The sequence below is a fragment of the Eretmochelys imbricata genome, chromosome 8, assembly GCF_965152235.1.
Source record: "Eretmochelys imbricata isolate rEreImb1 chromosome 8, rEreImb1.hap1, whole genome shotgun sequence".
NCBI lineage: Eukaryota > Metazoa > Chordata > Testudines > Cheloniidae > Eretmochelys > Eretmochelys imbricata.
Genome location: NC_135579.1, coordinates 44,387,907 through 44,404,375, shown reverse-complemented (window position 1 = coordinate 44,404,375; position 16,469 = coordinate 44,387,907). Strand labels below are relative to the sequence as shown.

The 16,469-nt window shown below is 43.8% G+C and overlaps 1 protein-coding gene across 1 annotated transcript in view; it reads right to left on the bottom strand.

Moving 5' to 3' along the window:
* The window catches only part of NOTCH2 (notch receptor 2), a 131,068-nt gene that overhangs the window by 66,872 nt on the left and 47,727 nt on the right, over positions 1–16,469 (bottom strand). The window contains exon 6 of the mRNA XM_077823724.1: positions 636–869. Coding sequence (XP_077679850.1) covers positions 636–869 — 234 coding nt within the window. The remainder of the gene's footprint in view (positions 1–635; positions 870–16,469) is intronic.

Sequence of the window (16,469 nt, the reverse complement as noted above, 5' to 3'; positions counted from 1 at the left end):
ACCCACAGGGTGCCATCAGAGAGCATTCGGGCCCCACACAGTGATGCAGCTGCCTGCCCTGAAGTCCAAACTGCCCCAGTTTCTCCTTGTCCAAGGCCACTTCCTCCACACTGCCTGAATGTGCCAGGGGGCCTGGGTGTGAGCCAGGATCTATCCCTGTGCCATGTGCACACACAAGGACAGTTAGGGTTGTCCTGTTAGCCTTCATTTATGCTTTTAAGCATTTCTATTGGAAGCCTCAACGTTAAACAATTATAATCTTACTGTTCACAATTTATCCTGTGACAGGCCAGATGCTGGCTGGTCTTTGCACAGGTGAGGAGGGTGCAGAGAGTATAAGAAACCTTCCCTTTCACTTGTGCTCCTGCATGCATGGCTAGGAACATTCCCAAGAGAGGGTCCTCTTCCACACAAGTGGTGGATGGTCACAAAGAGGAGGGTGCATTACACCCTCTCACCGAATAGGGGAGCTGCTCCTGCAGTGTGAGCTCCCTGAGCCAGAAATGAGTAACACTTTTTAAAGTTTTTTAAAAGGCACATTTTAGTTTACTTTAGAAATGGTACCCTACACCTCTAGCTGTCCGCCGGCAGCACAGAACAGCAATCCCAGAGCTATGCACATTTCTCATCCTTACCTGTCTTTCCTTCTGGACAGATACATGTAAATGAAGCCACACGATCAATGCAAGTGGACCCGGCAGCACAGGGAGTATTGAAACAGTCGTCAATGTTCTTACTGCAGTCCTCCCCGCTCCAGCCATTGACACAGACACAGCTGTGGCCTCCATTGTGGTTGGTGCAGGTCCCTCCGTTCTGACAGGCGTTGGGCTGGAGCTGACATTCATCCACATCCTCAGTACAAAACTGACCTGGCAAGACAAGAGGATGAGTTTAACAGAATTCCAGGGAAGCCTTCCACAAGACGCCATTCCACTAACTGAGGGAGAGTCAGAAATCCTGAATACGGGACAGTTTGTGGAATAGAAAATGACAGTCTTGGGAGTACTTCTAAGAAAAACATAATTGATTAAACACACCCAGGTACCCACTATTGCTTTAACCTCTAAATGGAGGTGACCCATGCATTGCCAAGTGAAAACAGATATACTTGCAACAAATAAGTCCTTTGGGCCAACAAACAACTTCATCAGCTTACCAGTGCCCTGTCTGAACAGTTAGTGTCCCAATCCAGTCCTTAGCAGGCATAGCTATTAACACAACTATCATGTTCACAGCCTCAACAGAAAGGCTCCTGGCCATTTAGTTATTGTGACAATGAATTTTCCTCCAGCCCTAGAAGGGGAGGCACACTGCACGTCAAAGGGGAGGCACACTGCCTTGGAAGAACATATCGTGACAAAGTTCCTCCTCTACCTTGGTGGGTCTTGCGCATATTGGCGGATTTGCTCACCTTGGAGCTTCACGGCAGCCCTCAATTTGGCCGTTTTCGTGAACCCACAGTCCAGGTCAACTCCTCCTGTGTCTGACCAGGAGTTAGGAGGTTTGGGGGGAACCCGGGCCTGCCCTCTACTCTGGGTTCCAGCCCAGGGCCCTGTGGAACGCAGCTGTCTAGAGTGCCTCCTGGAACAGCTGTGCAACAGCTACAACTCCCTGGGCTACTTCCCCATGGCCTCCTCCCAACACCTTCTTTATCCTCACCATAGGACCTTCCTCCTGGTGTCTGACAATGCTTGTGCTCCTCAGTCCTCCAGCAGTATGCCTTCTCACTCTCAGCTCCTAGTGCCTCTTGCTCCCAGCTCCTCACACGCACACCACAAACTGAAGTGAGCTCCTTTTTAAACCCAGGTGCTCTGATTAGCCTGCCTTAATTGATTCTAACAGCTTCTTGATTGGCTGCAGGTGTTCTAATCAGCCTGTGTGTCTTAATTGTCTCCAGATGGTTCCTGATTGTTCTGGAACCTTCCCTGTTATCTTACCCAGGGAAAAGGAACCTACTTAACCTGGGGCTAATATATCTGCCTTCTATTACTCTCCTGTAGCCATCTGGCTCGACCCTGTCACAATATACATGGGGATATGAGCAAGGAGTAGTTTTGCAGATACCTATCCTAGGGGTATCTGCATCATGTCTCTGGACATGACCAGTATAAACTAGATGTTGCTAGAAGCCTGAGCAGACTCAGAGTATGTCTACACAGGAAAACTGCACAAGACTAGCTTACCCAAGCAAGCTTGAATCCAGCTAACACAAGTACCAATAGTAAGGGCAACAGAAGTGTGGGTTTCAAAGCAGGCTAGTAAGCCGAGTACATATCCAAGTCTGTGCTGGGCCTATATTACCTGTTCTGAACCCCGTGTTGCATGTCTTCACTGCTATTGTTACTTGTACAGGCTGGATTCAAGATAGAACAAATAGGCTAACCTGTGCAGAACTTTTACTGTGTAAACATACCCTCAGTCTAAAGTGCATGCTCCTGGAGTTAAAGATCCATTAAAGATGCTGTGTCTCTCTTGCCTTCTGAGTGTTAACTTATATCCAGTCAAAGAATGACTGATTATTTTCTCCTCTAAGTCCACTGAATTTGCAAAGAAAAGTCTCAAGAAAATGGCAACAGCTTTAGCCATGCTTTGAAATTTTTCTCAACAGCTTGCGGGCTGCAGTGAAAGCACCAGAAGTGCAAATGGCCTTTTTTGTCTGATAGGCTTAGCATCAATCCAGGTGTATAATGCCTGTCGTGACACCATGCAGTAAGAATGAAGGCATTGACTGTGGTCCTGGAGTAGATTAAACTGATTTTTAAAGATCTATATCAAATGTATATACATATTTTTCCCATCATGGGGACACTACTTTGCAGAGTTAAGGTTGTTTGGGTGATTTAACTGTGCATTTCCAGACTAACATGCCTGCTAGTTTAACCTTCGCTCTGAATTTCCTGGATCCATAATGCTAATTTGTGGGATAACTACAGTCCACTAATAAATACTCTAAATTATTGACGTGCTCAACTGTAGCTCCATGTTAATGTAGTTTGTCACAGCAGTTCCATATTTAAATTATAAATATGAGCCATAAACAAGAAACCAAGAGAACACTACCATGTTTTACAACAGAACACTAACAATTTGAAGATATGTAGTGTTCATCCTGAATTTTTTTTTCAAATTATAACTTTCAGTTCCAGATTCAGTTAGGTTCTGGCCACTTCACACTGATTTAGAGCCACACAAGGCAACTGGAGAGCACTGCCCAGTTAAGCTGGGTTTACAGCTGCTTTGAATCACCAGAGCCTTGGTGTCTCTCTCCTTCCTGCTCACCACATTTTCCTCCCCCCAACACGCAAATTTCCTTTTCCTCCTGCACCCACTTATATCTTCCTGCACATCTTTCCATGGTTTCCCCTCCAGGCTGAGTAATGCATCAGGCCGTTTTTGAGGAGACAGTTCAAATTAATCACTGCTGCCAACTCTTGGGATTTTATCTTATCTTGCGATATTTAGTGTTTTTTAAAGCCGCAACTCCTGGACTTGTGTGAATACATAAGAATTTCAGTTCTCATTTTAAAAAGTTTCCAACCCTCCTGATTAAGGAAGAAAAGCTTGAAATCATGCCCCAAGCATAACCCTAGAGGTTCAAAAACCAGAAGGTAAATCAAAACCCAACACGTATTTTTAAAAGCCTTATGGTTTTTAAATGCTTGGTTTTGGCACTACTGGATTAGTGGTCATTTTTCTAGTTACTCTTCATGACTGGAAGCTATTCTCTCAGAAGTTGGCATGTCTTCAGAGAAACTCAAGGACTGCCCTCTTTCAAAGTGGTAATCATCATCTATTGTTCTTAATGGGACTGAGGACACGGGTTGCCTTTAGAAAAGATGGTCACTGCCTCCCATTGTTCTCAATGGAAATATAACCCCATGTCCTCAGGGAAGATCCTGGCCCCTGAGCTACCAGAATGGGGAAGAGGAACACTGTGAGGAGGTGATGATGGATGGAAGCTGTGCCTAAAGAAACCTGTGGCTTCGGTCCCAGTGAATCCTATTCTTGGGAGTTTCTCTGAAGATTAATCTTCAGCCTCTGCTGACAAGTCTTTAGTTAAGAATAATGGGGAAAGTAACATTAACCCTAAATGTCTTTTAAAAACTGTTTTAAAAAAAAATCTATCCCTTGCACAAGATATACTCAAATTTTACCTCTGAAAATTTGCATAGACAGACTAAGCCTGAGCAGAGATTGTGAGGGACAAAAAAAAGCTCTGAAATAAGGAACAAGTCTAAAATACTTAGTCAATGGAGTTTCTCCAGATGTACCTGTAACATAGTGTGACAAAGCTCTGTCCTTGCCTCTGTGGGTCCCATGTTTCCTGGTAGATTTCGCTAGCCTCAGAGGCTTACTGTGACCCTGCACATAACCCTTCTGTCTCTAGAGACAAGGGTCACAGTCTACTGAGCCATTTTCATCAGAAGCCAGTGAGGGAGGTGAGGAGAAGTTATCCTTCCTTGCACAATCGCTGTTGTCTCCCAGTCTCAAGTGATTAATCAGGGGACAAAGGTGGGTGGGGGGAGCCCGAGCCCACCCTCTACTCCGGGCTCCAGCCCAGGGACCCTAATAGTATCAGCTATGGTAGCTGACCTTTAAGAAACATGACATGTACAATTCCCTGGGCTACTTCCCCCACAGCAGCCTTCACTTCCTCAAGCTCCACTTCACCCTTACCTCAGGGCCTCCTTCCTTGTGCCTGATATGGTGCGTACTACTCAGCCTCTCCAACAGCGCAACTTCCTCCCACAGCTCCTGACATGCACACCCACCTGACTAACTGAGAGGCTTTTAACTAGTTTCAGCCAGCCCCTGATTGGCTTCAGGTGTCCCAATCAACCTAGCATTCTCCCTGCCTTCTGGAAAGTTCTTAATTGGCCCCAGGTGTCTTAATTGACCTGGAGCAGCTGCCATTTCACTTATCCTGGTACCAGGGATTTGTTTAGCCTGGAGCTAATATATCTATCTCCCACTACTTTTCTATAGGTTTCAGAGAAACAGCCGTGTTAGTCTGTATTTGCAAAAAGAAAAGGAGTACTTGTGGCACCTTAGAGACTAACCAATTTATTTGAGCATAAGCTTTCGTGAGCTACAGCTCACTTCATCGGATGCAACATTCTATAGCCATCTGGCCTTGCCCCATCACAATAGACTGGAATCTGGACCAGTGCAACCTGTAAGAGGCATTTGTTGTATATTTGCAGTTATGCACAATATGAATTGGTGAAGTGTTGTTGGACAATGCTTTAAGCACAAACATGCTATGAGCAGGGGGTTGGACGAGATGACCTCCTGATGTCTCTTCCAACCCTAATCCTCTATGCTTCTATGCAAATTTGGGGAACTATGCAACTCCTTAATAAAAGGAAAGCTCATACACGGAATATAAAATGAGCAGGGGATGCACAAGTGTCAAGGTTCCCTCCCCACTCTGAACTCTGGGGTGCAGATGTGGGGACCCGCATGAAAGACCCCCTAAGCTTATTTCTACCAGCTTAGGTTAAGAACTTCTGCAAGGCACAAATTCTTCCTTGTCCTTGAACATCATTGCTGCCACCACCAAGTGAGTTAGACAAAGATTCAGGAAAAGGACCACTGGGAGTTCCTGTTTCCCCAAAATATCCCCTCAAGTCCCTTCACCCCCTTTCCTGGGGAGGATTGAGAATAATATACCAACCAAATAGGTAAACAAGGTGAGCACAGACCAGACCCTTGGGTTTTTAGGACACTAAAAACCAATCAGGTTCTTAAAAGCAGAACTTCATTATAAAGAAAAAAGTAAAAGAAGCACCTCTGTAAAATCAGGATGGAAGGTAATTTTACAGGGTAATAAGATTTAAAACACAGAGGATTCCCCTCTAGGCAAAACTTTAAGGTTACAAAAAACAGGACTAAACCTCCCACTTAGCATAGGGAAAATTCACAAGCTAAAACAAAAGATAATCTAACGTATTTCCTTGCTTTACTTACAATTTTTGTAATCTTAGATGCTTATTTCAGGTAGGGTTTTAGGAGAAGGTTTCTTCCTGCCTGGTCCCTCTCTCTGTCCTGAGAGAGCACAAACAAAGAGAGCACAAACAAAACCTCCCCCCACAGATTTGAAAGGATCTTCTTCACTTATTGGTCCTTTTGGTCAGGTGCCAACCAGGTTATTTGAGCTTCTTAACCCCTTACAGGTAAAGGAGGGATTTTATGCTGTATGTTTATGACAACAAGTTTCTCCAAGAAACCACTTCAATCTTATTCTGACCCACATATTTGCAGAGCCAGAGAAATCAGGGAAATGAAGACTGGCTCTAACTGACCTTGTACAGAGTAAGCACCTAGTCCATGTAGTATTTCAAAACAGAAAACAGACAGAATAAGACAACAACCTTCAGTGCTAAATGTTTATTGACTATGAAACAGAGGTACTTTCTGTGCTTTTGTTTCTTGGAAGTCATCAGGGATTAAGTTCTCCAAGAGCAACTATACAGAATAGGATACTTTAGATGTACATTATTTCTATGGCTCCCATTTGCAGAGCAAACACTTTTCCGATATCTCTGATGGGATTTTTGAAAAGGGCAGCTTTTGATCAGCACAAAGAAGTTTTATATATGGCCATAATGGCCAGGTAGCTGGCAGCTCTCAAATTTAAGGACACCAAGGAATATTTTTTTCTTTCCAGCACATTTAATCATGTAGGCTGTTTTCAGGGGTTGAAGACATGTTCCCAACTTTATGCACCTCTTTCACAGCAGAGTCTACAAGGTCAGCCTAGTGCAAGATGGAGAAAAATTAGAAACTCTTCCTGGGAACCTGGTATCAGTGCTCAGATTTCCTTGGTACAGAAGGAAGAGAGAGTCAGGGTGATTCCAGACTTCCTTACCTAGCACCACCAAGCCCTCATTGATATCTCCATACCTCTCTCTAGGAGCTCCAGGATGCCAAAAAACTGTATGGCTTCATTAGCAAGGCAGCTGCAGAGATAGAACCACAGCCACTGTGCACACTAAGTTCTGAAAAACTGAGGCATTACCTGGAGATGAGGAAGCAGCCGAGAAACATTCAGAGAAACAGTAGCAGATGTACCTCCAGAAAGCATGTCCCATTGGCTCTTCTCCCTCCACCAAGAATCCCACTCCACATCAGTAGCAACATTTTCAATTTTCTTCACACAAAGCTATTTACTGAATTCTACCCAAATTCATGAACAGTTTTGGTGCCCCCAAAAATGCATTTTTCAGTGAATTTACTGTTTACCGAAAAACCCCCACCCAGCTCAAGTCAACACCCCTCTCCCCACTAATAATACCCATTTAGATTTAGCGCTTGTCTTCACTACCGGGGTAAGTCGACCTAAGTTACGCTACTCCAGCTATGTGAATAATGTAGCTGGAGTTGACGTAGCTTAGGTCGATTTATCCTAGTGTCTTCATTGTGCTGCGTCGATGGGAGATGCTCTCCCACGAACTTACCTTAATCTTCTTGGGGAGCTGGAGTATCGAGGTCGATCGGAAAGTGCTCTGCTGTCGATTTCGCAGGTCGTCACGAGACCTGCTAAATCGACCCCGCTGCATCAATTGCAGCAACACCGATCTCCCGTAGTGAAGACCAGACCTTATTTTAGTGTTGAAGACATTTAATAGGACAGAGGCTCTCAAGAACTTCCTGGGCTCACCCAGACTCCCTTTGGAGTTCATTTGTGATCAAGTATACCAATGCCCATTTTCCTTAGAAGCAAGTTCACCAAAGCACTAAGCTCAGATCTAACTGGTATTGAGCACCCTTCAAATAGATAGACTAGATAGACCTGTACAAAGCCTTCCACAACACCAGACCTCATCCAACACTGCAGAGAGGAAGACTGCTTTGGAGGGAATATTAGAGAACCTGATACCACATATCCTAAGGAAGAGTAGTGGTGGATCAGTGCAGAACATGATTCCAGGTCATATGACATCATCTACAAGCTCAGAGTGTCTCACGGGGGCTTTGCCAAGTGGATCAGATAGAAAGTCCAATGCAGGAGACAGATCCCATCAGCCCAGGTGTGGAGGCCCTATTCTCGAGGGATGATCTGGGGAATTACAAATCAGTAAATCTCACATTTGTATCTAGTGAATTGGTTGAATGGATCCTTTAAACTAGAATAAAAACATCTGAAAGATATGACAGGGAAAGGAAAGTTGTCTTTCGCCAATTAGACTTGCATGCATGTGAAAGCAGGGGACAAATGAGAACCAGGTGATGTAATTTACATTTTCAAAAACACTTTCACATGATCCCTCACAAGAGGCTGTTAAAGAAACTAAGTAGTGATGGGGTGAGAGACAAAGTGCTGTCATGGCTCAAAAACTGGCAGACACAAGAAAATAGTAAGAATAAGTGGTCAATTTTCATCATGATAAAAGGTTAACAGCACAATGTCTCAAGGATCTCCATTAGGTCCAGTGTTTAACATCTTGTTAATGATCTGGAAAGGTGGGCGGAGCAGTGAGGTAACAAACTTTCCATATGACAAAGTTATTTATGTTAGAGAAACCTAACCAAGTTAGGTGAACAGACAACACAAAGGCAAGTGAAATTCAATGCTGATAAATGCAAGGTAATGTATATTGAAGGGGAAAGTCAATGAAGACCTCTGTTCAATGGGCAAGTGCAGATGAAAAAGCTAACAATTTAGTATAATGCAGAATATATATATATGTAAATCAATGATGAAGCCTCATCTGGAACACTGTGTACAGTACTTCCCACCTCGAAAAGGGTATTGAAATAGAGAGGTTTCAGACACTGATAAGAAGACTGATTGGTGCATGGAAAACTCCTGTGGCAATAGTTTGAAGAAATGGATTGATTACCATTGAAAGGAGAGAAAGAAGGGACATGATAAAAACATATAACGTAATGGATGGTCTAGCGAAGGTAGATCAAGACATTCTGTTCTCCGTGCCTCATAACACAAGAACAAGGGGACATTCAATGAAATTGATAGGTGGGAAATTCAAAATGTGTCAGAGGAAATATTCCCATCACATGCATAATTAAACTCTGGAATTTATTGCCACAGAATGTCACTGAAGTCAAGAATCTTGAATCTGGCTAAGAGGGATGGGTGTTTTATGTAGGTTTAATGCAATCTCTGTAAGGGATTGAGAGCTTCATGGTGGTGCAGATTACCCCACAACTGCCTACGTGGGGCATCTTGCCCCTTCCTCTGAAGCATCCAGTGTCTGCCACCATCGGCGAATAAATAATGGGGCTGATGGACCATGGGTCTGTTCTAACATGGCAATCCTGTGTTTCAATGTCAGAGTCTTTTCTCAGACTCTCCTAGGGCTCAGGATCAGATCTCATGGATCCAATACATCAGATGAACGCCGATTCTGAGACCCTAGAACTCATTTCAATAATTCTCCACCAGGCACCATAGCCACGACTACCCCTCTCAGCCTGGGGGAGGCTTAGTGAACACATTATTTACATCTGGGGAGGCTTTTCAAGAAGAGGTCTCCTCAACTCATGCACCACCACAACACCTTGCTGGACCCATGTCTTTTGGTCTTTCTGAAGAATTTGTAGGCATCGCAAGCACAGCCACTGGCAGCAGAGTGGTTCTTCCCCAAGGCATAAAAAGCACCTTTTAGGCCTATCTGAAACAAAGAACTTACCCGGGTAATTAGGAATGGCTCCTAAATGCAAGGTTTTTTGATGATCTGCCATCTTGGGCAAAGCTGGAGGCAACCCAAGATAGCAAAAACTACCAGTGTGTATCTATTATCAAATATAAGACCTGACTCTGAATTGCATCCCTGATTTAGGTTAGATATAAACTACAATCATTTTAAGATAACATGATGGAAAACAAGGATAATTTCATGACCACTCCATGAGGCAGACAGAGAAACCGTGGTACTGTTAGAGGGGATTTTAAGCCTTCTGACTTAAAATGTTGGGCTTTAGTGAATTGTACATGCCCCTAACCGCCAACTATTGCCCGAAAACAGTTCCATGATCTAGTGGTTGCACATGCAGCTCCTCCTGGGGGCCTCTTTGGAGGCACTAATATAAATGAGAAAAATGAATGATGTGGAAAGTCACTGGTGGTATGAAATGATTGGGTGCTCTGACAGGGTGGTGGCTGGTGAAGTGCTTTGGGATGGGATGGTGATGGAGAAGTGGTCGAAAGGAGATACATCACCACATTAAACCACTCTTCATCTTGTCCATCCCCTCTCTCTTCACCTTCTCTAGAAAACACAGTAAACTTGGAAAAGACCTAGTAAGTGAAGAGATCTGTAAGACAAAATACAAAAGTCACAAAAATGCTCCATGTTCTCAAGCTAATACAGCAATGTATTTTTAGTAATTACCTAAAGATATTAATCACCTCATTATAAGGTCTGGTCTTCACTTGAAGGGGTTTCCTGGTATAGCTGTACCAGCAACCTGCCCCAGTGGAGAGACAGCTTATACCAGTTCCCCAAACAGACTACATTATATGAGCAAAACAACATTTTTGCTGGTATAACAACATCTAAGTAGGGCTTCCTCATAGCTATGTCAGAGGGGAGGGAGAATGGTCAACACAGCTATGAAAGCCAAACTTATAAGTGTAGACCAGGTCTTAGTAGGAGAAAATGACCAAAGATGATGTCAGCAGGAGTTAGAACAACTGTCTTATCTGTTAGTCTCATCTCACCCACCAATCCAGACTCAGTACTGGCAGTCCAGCCCTCTTCATCTTGGAGACAAGTTTATGCAAATGTCATTCAGTGCCACTGTACAAGCCCCTCAAGAGACTGCTTGGCACATTCAAAGAGTACTTCCAAAGCTGAAAGATCACTACGAACATGAGGGAACAAGAGGAACATGTGTTCTGGATTGGCAGATGTTCATTCTACCAGAGATCATCTAACATATTAAAGTTGTACTGTTTCCTTAGTGGTCATTTGCTAATCCAGACTCATTATTGGGAATTAGCAAGCAGCGCAGAATGATACTGAAGATCTGATCGATAATTCATACTCAATGCAATCTTAGCTAAAGCAGGAATTTAAATCCCTTTGATTCCAGACTTCCTTACCTAGCATGAATTTACCCTCAAACTGTGGATGAAGCTGAATGTGGATGGCAGACTCCAGGATGAATTGTGGTCAAGTACGTGGGAATCCTTTCTGGGATCTCCCAGAATTTGCATCCCTGAGCTGCAGCTCTGCCACCTTTGCAGGGTGCAGTGTGCCCTCCCCCAACAATGGCTAGCTCTGCCAATTTGTGCAGGGAGTAGAAGAGAGAAAAGGGATCATAATCCAACCTTTCCCCCTCCCATCCCTGCCCCCTTTTTAACAGCTAACCCCCAATGGAGATGCTACAGGGAATAAGACTGCACTCTCCCATAGCTTCTTACCAGCTTCTGTACATTTTAGTGCAAGGGTGATCATTGCTTCTTGCACTCCCATGGAAGGGCCTGCCAGCATCACAAAGATTATACCACTCACTGTTGGGTAAGGATTTAAAATTTCTGAAAAGTTAGAAGCAAATATATTCAGCAGTTTAGGGCTCAGTGAGCTGATTACTTTGAGATTTCAGGGCCAGTATCACCTTTCTAACTGGGTTAATTTAAAGGCTTTGTTTTATCACTTGAAATGTTATGGAGAAGTACTATGGTGCTGAAAATTATCCTGTGCATAGTCCGTTTTTTGCTCCCACAAAATGAGTATTACTTGTTACTGTATCTATTTCTGCAACAGAAACTGAAGAAAGTGGTTTCTGTGAAAAGAGTAAATTTAAACATGAGAAATGAGAGCACAAGATCTTACAGCAATTTTTTCACTCTAGCTCTTTTATATTTGTCAGCCTTCTTGGCAGAGAAAAGTCATGCCACTTCAGGCTCACTTGACCAAAATTCCTCTCGGAGGCTGCCAGCCACACTGTGGCACTTTCATTCACCAGTACACAGGGCAGGCTCATGCTCACGGGGATTAAAAGGTGCCCAAATCCCACTGTAATTATATAGGAGCTGGGATGCTTAACCCTGTGGGTTCTTTTGAAAAATCCTGCCTAAAGCTCTGCTCCCTGGTGCAACAGATGAGAAGCACAGGACCAGAGTCACAACAATTGAAGTAAGAAAGCATCGACCCCCCATGCCTGAAGAGAAGCTTAAAGTAAAACGGTTTGACAGAGACAAATCCACTTCTTGAGTACAATCCAAGCTGAAGTTAACCAGTGGATTCAGCTGCCCTGGCCCCATATGGTTGTACATACACTTCACTTGAATGTAGATGCCCCTTAGATAAACAGGTGCACTCTCCACCTTAAAAACCATGGATTGCTTTGTCCATGAACAAAGGGCTATGGTAAAGCCCTGATGACATCTAAAAACAATGGCCACTGTGGTTGTCTACTAGCCTTTTACACTTCCTCTTCCTGTCCCGCCCCTCTGCTTCCAGGATGTGGGGCCTGGCCCTCCTGGCTCCACCCACCAGACGGCTTGCGGCATTCCCTCCGTGTCTGCCTCTGAGGGTTTCCTTGTTACAGAAACCTAGAGATGATTTTGGGGGAGCTTCACCAAGAACCACCTGAGAAAGTTTGCCAATGACAAATGCAGGAAGTTGCCTGACATCAGGGTTTACCTGCAATGACAGGTAGACCACAGTTGAGCTTCTTGAAGGTGAGAGCAGCTGATCATTACTGACGACAACAGTTTCTGGACATCGTGCAATGAAAGCATGATTGACTCCTCAGAGAAGAGGAGTAAAGGAGAGGAAAAACCAAGAGCATTCCCCAGCAAAGTGGGGAGTCTCCACAGATTGTTAGCTTTGCTGCAGGGGCAGGAAGACTAGGCTGAAAGTACCAAACAGCTTCCAAGGGCTGAATTTGGGCACCAACAGAGAAATTCATATTTGCAATGTGAGGTGGGCCAGACTACAAAGAATTGCGCCTGGCAGATGGCTTCTTCAACAAGTAGGGGCTTTGATACTACACAGTCCTGTTCTTCCCAGGATGCAGCACAGATTACATTAGGTATCCACAATACTGCTCCACACAGGACATGGCACAGAGATTAAGAGTGATTTGCTATAAAGGAGAAATTCAAATTGCAAACAAACAGTTTAAATTGGACTCAGCTTGACAACCAAACTCTACAAGAGGAGGCTGTGGAACAACACTACGAAGGCTTAGCACTTACATCCTCCAACCATTTCACAAAATGTAACATCTCTATAGGCCAAGCATAGTAATAAGCTTGCCTACACATACATAAATTGTGACCACACTTTTTCCCAAAAAAGCGATAAGTGGAGCGGCACTGCATCAATTCAAGATCATCCCACAGGATTTTGGCTTCCAAAGCAGTGCCTACCTTTACTGAATCATAAGAGACCAGCAGTATGAGCTGTCACTTTCAAAAGAGACTCCATGAAACAGTTTTTGCTTCCCAGCCCATCTCAGTTAAAAATTAGCAAAGCTCTACTCTACAGCCGTAAACAGTTGAAAATTAGTTTGGCTACACAAGAGATGCTCCATGCCTCACCAAAACACTCATGCAAGACATGTAAAGATCTGTTCCTGCAGCTCCATATCTGGTTATTTTAAGAAATCCCAACCACAGAAGTATCCAAACCCTGCAGGGTTGATAGCAATAATACTTGCATTTACCCAACATTATTCACTTGGATTTGAGGCACAATTTAATTCTGAGGATGTCTCAGTGGGCTTGTAATAGTAGCATCCTCTCTGAATGTTTATGTGATAACCATACTAGATTATGGTGAAGTAGTAGTAACATTAAACAAAGGATGACCCCCAGCTGTGTTGGATGGGCATGGAATATTGGCAACATGTCACATTACCATGCAAAGATTCAAGACAGAAAGATACATCCTGGTGGGAAACTCATGCTACACCATTTAGATGACTCTCTAAAGAGTAGCAACCATGTCTTTTGTCCGAAGTGCCCAGTGCACTTTGGACACAATATAAAATAATATTTATCTAATTTAATTTGACATGGGAGAATGACATGGATATAAAAAGTGAAGATTCCCTTAGCATGAAAAGTAGTTTGCTACATTCATGGGAGATGCCAGGTAAAGACTAACATTTCCAAACAAATTCTGTTGTGAAAATGAAGCTAAGGTTCCAGGAAAGTATCATTGGATTGAATGTATATTCCTTTAAATGAACATTATGAGTTAAAAATTAGAAACGCAAAAGTTCAGAGTCAAGGTTAACCTAAAAGAAATCCAAATCACTGGAAGTGTGAACATTCAATGTTAAAGCAACTCTGCCCTCATAGGTCTTAAAAGTTTGTGCACCATAAAGCATTGAAAATGTGTGCCAGAGAACGTTAATCTTTTGTGTTTTGTACACATGCTCGTCCAATACCACCTGTGCTGTTTGATCACCATACTAACCTTTGACAGGTTTCAGAGTAACAGTCGTGTTAGTCTGTATTCGCAAAAAGAAAAGGAGTACTTGTGGCACCTTAGAGACTAACCAATTTATTTGAGCATAAGCTTTCGTGAGCTACAGCTTACTTCATCGGATGCATACTGTGGAAAATACAGAAGATGTTTGTTTTTATACACACAAATCATGAAAAAATGGGTGTTTATCACTGCTAAAGGTTTTCTCTCCCCCCACCCCACTTTCCTGCTGGTAATAGCTTATGTAAAGAGATCACTCTCCTTACAATGTGTATGATAATCAAGGTGGGCCATTTTCAGCACAAATCCAGGGTTTAACAAGAACGTCTGGGGGGGGGGGTTAGGAAAAAACAAGGGGAAATAGGTTACCTTGCATAATGACTTAGCCACTCCCAGTCTCTGTTCAAGCCTAAGTTAATTGTATCCAATTTGCAAATGAATTCCAATTCAGCAGTCTCTCGCTGGAGTCTGGATTTGAAGTTTTTTTGTTGTAATATCATAACTTTCATGTCTGTAATCACGTGACCAGAGAGATTGAAGTGTTCTCCGACTGGTTTATGAATGTTATAATTCTTGACATCTGATTTGTGTACATTTATTCTTTTACGTAGAGACTGTCCAGTTTGACCAGTGTACATGGCAGAGGGGCATTGCTGGCACATGATGGCATATATCATATTGGTGGATGTGCAGGTGAACGAGCCTGATAGTGTGGCTGATGTGATTAGGCCCTATGATGGTGTCCCCTGAATAGATATGTGGACACAGTTGGCAACGGGCTTTGTTGCAAGGATAGGTTCCTGGGTTAGTGGTTCTGTTGTGTGGTATGTGGTTGTTGGTGAGTATTCGCTTCAGGTTGGGGGGCTGTCTGTAAGCAAGGACTGGCCTGTCTCCCAAGATTTGTGAGAGTGTTGGGTCATCCTTCAGGATAGGTTGTAGATCCTTGATAATGCGTTGGAGGGGTTTTAGTTGGGGGGTGGGGGGGAAAAAACCTGGACTTGTGCTGAAAATGTCCCACCCCGATCACCACACACATTGCAAGGAGAGCGATCACTCCACACAAGCTACCACCAGCAGGACAGTGGGGTGGGGGGAGAGAAAACCCCCTGCAGTGACAAACACACATCCCCCAATGACCCGCGTGTACAAAAACAAACATCCCTTGCATTCTCCACAGCATGCACCCGACGAAGCGAGCTGCTAACCTTTGCTCTTTCAATGTAAGTGCTACAGTTACAAGATCTGGCCACATTTTAGCTGTTGTCCAGTGACACTGATAACTGATCGCCACCTGCCATATGACCTGTTTCAGTAAGGTGCCAATACCTCATGCAAGGCACTTAATGTCCTCAGCGCTTCACAGAATCGAGCCCTCAGTTCAGAGTAGAGATAGCAGTGAAAATGCTGAGGTATTGCTGAAGGTGGAACTGCTTGTTATGGATAAAGCAGTTTGGGTTGTATACATTCATATACATTCAGCTTTAATTCTGAATTCTCATAGCGTCTAAAGTCTGCAGGGTCTAAAATGCCAGTGTTCTTGAAAGGTAACGTACACAAAGCTCTGATGTGCCCACAACCTTAACTTTACCTTAAAATGAAGGTAATTCCCACACAAACCTTTTCTGTAAAATTTTAGCCTGGTTCTAGAGAGCAAAGGGGATAAGGTATGCAGCATTCCTTTCCTTCCCTTTGCTTTTGCAGAAGGGGAGCCTTGTTAATGCACATGTAAGATCCTCCAGAGAATACCCATCTCCTGCAGACCTTAGGATGTACACAGGAGGAGGGCTCTGCCTGGGTAAACGCTTCTGCCCCTTAAGGGCCTTCGAAGGATCATGAAAAACTTCCTGAGCCTAGCAGCCCACAGCCCAAGGTGCTCACTGTTGGGAACTCCAGCCTTTGCCTCTGAAAGCCTTGAGAATTTAACCATAGCCCCAACCTTCCCACAAGCCTTAGCAAGCTCATGGCCTATCAGGAACCTCTCCCTCACGTGAACTGTAGGATGGGCTAGTCAGCAGCCCCTGCCAACAAACCTGTATGCCTAGCTAAGCTCATGAT